Raw genomic sequence first — 6,021 nt, forward strand, 5'->3', positions numbered from 1 at the left:
GCGTCCTGGAGATGTTGTCCGACAGGAGTTCCGCTCAGACTCTGCTGGGGTGCAGGCCATCAGCGCGAAAAAGCCTAGGACGCCCATTACTTATGAGATGGGCTTCTATAGTATAAAGTGTTTTATTAATTTGTTACATATTTGTTTTGTTGTCTTTAATGCATAAACCTATAGGGACATTCTAGAACACTTAACGTGAGAAATGCTTAACGTGGCTTAATGTACAAAAACAGTGACATTGTAGGACCAAATTCAGTGCACACATTATTAATAGAGCACACTTTTTGGAGACAAGCAGAATAGCTCAGAACACGAGCACATCACGCTAAATTAAATGTTGAGCGTTGTAACAGTCTTATAGACCGTTAACATGGTTTTCCTGTAGTTCCTCTTCCTCACCATTAAAGGGTTAGTTCACCCAAAAGTGAAATTAGCCCATAAATTACTCACCCCCGAGGCATCCTAGGTGTATATGACTTTTTAAGAGGCACTAGGGAGCTATAGGTAGTGAGGAATAAACCCTGTTTAGTCAGAGAAGAAGGCTTACCTGATCTTGACTCACAATTTACTTTTGGTAAACTTTAGTTTATCGCCCAGTATAATAAGTAATGTTACTTTTCTTATGTTTTTGTATAGTTGATGGTGTATTTGCTGAGGATGTTTGCTAATAATAGTGACGGGAGAAACGAAGCTTTTCAAAGCATTGAATCAATTGAACCAACTGCTTCGAAAAATTATTCAATGTTTCGAAGCACTTGAAACAGCACACGCTGGCGACACCTGCTGGTGAAAACCTTGTAACAGCATCAAGAACTCAGACCAAACTTACAAAAAAAATGCAAATGTTTTTTTTAGAAATACCTTTTTTTTTTAAATAAATAATAAACACTTAAATACAATTAAATATTAGTGCTTGTGTTGTGTTTTATTTAAGTATAATAAAACCCTTAACACACAATGAACTAAATTATTTAATGAATTAATTGATTTATGTAATTTTTTTATTAAGTGTTTTCATTAGAGCTGTCTATAAAATCCAGCAGGCAAGAGTAGTGTTATCAGTCAGGAGGAGGTGGATTTAATTCTATCGTAAGCTCATTTTGTTATTGTTAAAATATGATGTGATTCGTTGAAAGTACTGCATGTTTTTACACATTTTAAACTATAACGCCATCTGTGTTAAAGGGAAGCTATCCTTTGTTTAACCCACAACATCTGGCCCTGAATAGGCCTATTCTTTATTTTTTATAGTAAAATTTCGTGGGATTTCATGTCACATGATTAACTGTGCAAGCAGAAGTGGTTTATGGGTTCACTTTGAGATCAACACTCCCTAGTGGAGGACCATTGGGTTTACCTTCATGTTATGTGCTCACCGCTAAGCATGGTGTGCTAGTCCTGCATGGAATGATAGCATGAAGCCTTTAGTGGATGAACAGCATGGCATAGAAGAGTGTCAAATACTTCATCCTGTGTGAATTCCTGTTTGTGGATAAAGTTTCACAACGATTATATATATATTGTTTTTTTCCTATTTGCGAACTGTGGATTATATTTTTGTTTCTGCAAAACCTCTATGTTTTTGGATTTGTTTTCTGCCTGCGGGATACGAATATTGACTGTATGGACAAACTTTTTTCACTCCAAAAATTTCTCATCAGATTTGTTTTTTTCTCTTTAAAAATGTTTTTTTCTTAAAAAAAAAAAACACTTTCTCACTAAAAGAAAACCTCTCCAAAAACAATTTTCTCTCTTCAGATTTATTCTCTGTACAAAACCCTGTTCTCTTCCAAAATGTTCTCCTAAAATACTTTTTTTCTCGCTCCAAAAAACCTTTTTCTTTCATGAATTTTTTTCCCCGTAAAAATCATATTTCTCTCTAAATGTTTTATCCCATCAGATTTTTTCCCCTTAAATTATATTTTTTCTCTCTCCAAAACCTTTTTTTGTTTCTTTTTTTTTTGTTGTTGTAAAAACTTTTCACTGTAAAAATTTTTCTCTTCAAAAACTTTCCTCGCTTACAACAAAAAATCTGAAGAGAGAAAAAAGTTTTTTGGAGAGATTTTATCTTTGTACAAAACCCTGCTGTTTTTTTTTTCTTGCTCCCAAAAAAACTTTTTTTATCCCCCCCAAAAAATGTTTTCTCTTAAAAATGTATTATTTTCTGTTTCTTAAAAATCATATTTCTCTCTAAATTTTTTATTTCATCAGATTTTTTTCTCTTCAAGAATGTTTCTGAAGACGCCACACGAGAGAGAAATGTATTGAATTGTGATGTAAGAGTCCAGTTTAGATTTCATCACTCGCTCCTCATTCGTACGTCACTTTGAATAAACCTGTCTGCTGAAAGAATTCATGTAAATATGATAAAGGGTTTGTATATAAAATCAAGGCCTTAAAATTCTTCCGTTTATAAAGGTATTTTATGTTGAACCAATCAGTTTCATTATTTCTGCATCATAATGACGTTATGATAATATATGCTCTCATCAGGGTCGAGCTAACAGTGACTGACAGGTGTTTATGAGATATTAGGAGTAATAATAATAATCTCTGTGATTCTGTCCCAGACACTGAAGCTCATCAGACTCGCAGCGACACCTGCAGGACGAACATTAATATCAGACTGATGAGTTCACTTTCTCAGAGCTGATCTAGTTTCTGTTTAAGATTCTATTATTATCCAGATATATTTCATACTGATTATTTGTACAACACTGAGGGTCTCATTTTTGTTCCAGTTGTGAAATAAAGTCTGTGACCTGTCATCCATCATCATAATTTTTTATATTGTTTTAAAATATTCATAATTTTTAAAATAACTTTTAATATATATATAAAAAAAAAAGTAATTTACAGCATGGGGTTATTATAGATTAAAAAAACATAAAGAAACATTAAAAAAACATTTAAATGCAATTTATATTAAAACATTAAAATGAGATAACATTTTAGACATTTAGATTGTTTTAATTTAAATTTAGCTAGTTGTCAAGGGAACTTTTTAAAATTGGAAGAAAAAAAAACAGCTTGAAATTATATATTACAAAAACATAAAATTACCAAAACCTTAAAAGTACAACAAAAATATAAATATAATTTAATTTCTATATTTATTTTTGTTGTAATTGTAAGTTTTTATATTAATACAAACTCTCTCAATGAAACTATAACACTAGTGAAGCATCAACTCCAGATTCACTCATTTAATATTAAAATTCCTCACAAACAGCTGAATAACATGAAACTCATACAGTCGGACAAAAACCAAGGTTTAATTGTGTACAATATAAAAACTACAACAAAATATCTACAAACAAATGTTTATTTGCAGAAGGAAAGCCGGTGTCAGGAATGGAAGCCGAGGAGTCTCACTCGCGCTGCTCCATCTTGACTTTGGGCGGCTTGAGGAACGTGCGGTTCTTCTCTTTCTTAGTCTTGCCTTTGGACTGGAAGCTCCTCCAGCTGTCCACACGTCCATCACGCGTCTCCTGAGGACACACACATATACACACACACACACACACACACACACACACACTCACACAGACAGACACACACACACAGACACACACACGTGATGAGATGGGAGCGTCACGCTCTTGTATGCTGAACGTCTCGCTCACGCACCTCAAAGTTCTTCTGCCACTCTCGCTCTCTCTTGGCGCGCTCGTGCGTCTCGATCTCCTCCTCTCGCTGCCTCTTCCTGCAATCAGAGGACACTCGTTCACGCCTGTTTCCACATCACATGACCACAGACGTAACACGTGTGTGTGTGTACCGTTCATGCATGTCCTTCGTTTCTCGCTCTTTCCTTTTGATCTCCAGCTCGGCGAAGAGCTTCATGGTCTGTTTATAAACCGCCTGCCGGAACTACAGACACAAACACACGATCAGAGCTCAAACACGTTACACGCAAGGATCACACGTGAAGCCTGTTCTGCGTCGTGACATTGTTACTGAACTGGTGCTGAATTTGTTTTTGGTATGAAACTTGGTAAAGGTTTTGTACGGAAGAGGATTAGGGCCAAGAATGAAAAAAAATAAAACCATCTCGAGATTAAAGTCATTAAACTTCAAGAAAAATGTAGAAATAAAATGTTGAGAATTAAATCATTAAATTTCGAGAATAAAGTCATTGTGTTTCGAGAAAAAACTGGTAACATGATCTCGTTGGAGGGTGACCTGCAGCACTGCAGACGCAGATAAACACCGTCCAACGAGATCAGATGAACACGGCAACAGTGTGTTTGTTCTCAGCATTTTATTTCGACTTTATTCTCGTAATTTAATGAGTTTATTCTCGAAACACGACTTTTTTTCTCGTAATTTAATGAGTTTATTCTCGAAACATGACGACTTTATTCTCGCAATTTAATGATTTAATTCTCAACATTTTTTCAACATTTTTCTTGAAATCTTATATCACGGGTTATTATTTCAATTTCACGTGGGGGGTTGTTTCGACTGGGAAGCGTGCAATCTGTGATCGCGTGCATTTGCTGAAGCTCGCGAAAGCGTGCAATCGCTTTCTTATGCTCACTGTTTCTTAAGGTTTCACTTTCAACGCATGTTTGAAAGATTCAGGATAGAAGGAGGCATCAGTTACTGCAGAAGATCTGTCGCCTCGCGCCACCTCCCGTGTGGTCACCGCATCAACTGATTATAATGGGTTCTCTTGGTGTAGACACGGCTTTAGATACGGATTAATCCAAGGCTGGAAATATCCAGAATTAGATCAAACAAAAGGTGTCCATGGGAACGGAGCTGGTGAAACACACATGCCATGCATTATAGCCTAAAACATGCTTAATATTCGCGACTGACGCCAACGATTGTCTGCGGCTATGCAGTGGATGCGTTCACTGTCAAATATCATTCGGCATTCATTTTGAAATTGTCAAATATTTTTTCTTGATTACAAGAAAAAAAAACTATTGTTCTTGTTGTGATTTATTTCTTGTTTTTCATTTAATTCATAAGTTAACACTGCAAATTAAATGGTTTCGTTTTTTTCTGCAGTCGAAGAAAGTATAGCCTAAATTATGTCAGTGATTTCTCTCATTTTAAAGATTATCAATAATTATTATTTTTTTTCCGATCTGCAGTCTAAAAAAAGTTAAGAAAATTAGCCTATAGATCAGACTACAGTCTAATTTCATTCTTTCTTAACTTTTAACTTCTTAAAATTTGTTATGAAGAATTTTAAATCAGGCTAGGCTAATGAATTTTCGTCATAAGCGATATACGAACATAATGAATAGCCTGGCAATACTATAAAACGAAATTGAGATTGAAATCTACAGACACAAATACACTACCAGTCAAAGCTTTTGAACAGTAAGATTTTAAATGTTTTTTAAAGTCTCTTCTGCTCACCAATCCTGCATTTATTTGATCCAAAATGTACAAATATTTTTACTATTTAAACTAGCTGTTTTCTCTGTGAATATCTGTTAAACTGTAATGTATTTCTGTGATGCGCAGCTGTATTTTCAGCATCATTACTCCAGTCTTCAGTGTCACATGATCTTCAGAAATCATTCTAATATGCTGATTTGCTGCTCAAGAAACATTCATTATTATTAGCAATGTTGAGAACAGCTGAGTAGAATTGTTTCAGGTTTCTTTGATGAATAGAAAGTTCAGAAGAACAGCATTTATCAGAAATAGAAATCTTTTGCAACATAATAAATGTCTTTATCATCAGTTTTGATCAGTTTAAAGCATCCTTGCTGAATAAAAGTATTAATTTCTTCCCCCCCAAAAATAAAAATGATACAGACTCCAAGCTTCTGAATGGTAGAGTGTATAATGTTACAAAAGCTTTTTATTTCAGATGAATGCTGATCTTTGGATCTTTCTATTCATCAAAGAATCCTGAAAAACTTACTCAACTGTTTTAAATATTATTAATAATAATAATAATAATAATGAATGTTTGTTGAGCAGCAAATCAGCATATTAGAATGATTTCTGAAGATCATGTGACACTGAAGACTGGAGTAATGATGCTGAAAA

The 6,021-nt window shown here is 34.5% G+C and overlaps 1 protein-coding gene across 1 annotated transcript in view; it reads right to left on the reverse strand.

Annotated features, from left to right (window-relative positions):
* Positions 1-3,191: 3,191 nt before the first annotated feature.
* Positions 3,192-6,021, reverse strand: part of dnajc8 (DnaJ (Hsp40) homolog, subfamily C, member 8) — a 6,980-nt gene continuing 4,150 nt past the window's right edge. Inside the window, exons 7-9 of the mRNA XM_016501978.1 lie at positions 3,782-3,873; positions 3,631-3,706; positions 3,192-3,491 (exon numbers count right to left, since the gene is read on the reverse strand). Of these exons, the coding sequence (XP_016357464.1) occupies positions 3,372-3,491; positions 3,631-3,706; positions 3,782-3,873 (288 nt within the window). The 3' untranslated portion in view covers positions 3,192-3,371. The remainder of the gene's footprint in view (positions 3,492-3,630; positions 3,707-3,781; positions 3,874-6,021) is intronic.

This window comes from Sinocyclocheilus anshuiensis, unplaced genomic scaffold (genome assembly GCF_001515605.1).
Source record: "Sinocyclocheilus anshuiensis isolate Anshui unplaced genomic scaffold, SAMN03320099.WGS_v1.1 scaffold1456, whole genome shotgun sequence".
In the NCBI taxonomy this organism is placed as follows: domain Eukaryota; kingdom Metazoa; phylum Chordata; class Actinopteri; order Cypriniformes; family Cyprinidae; genus Sinocyclocheilus; species Sinocyclocheilus anshuiensis.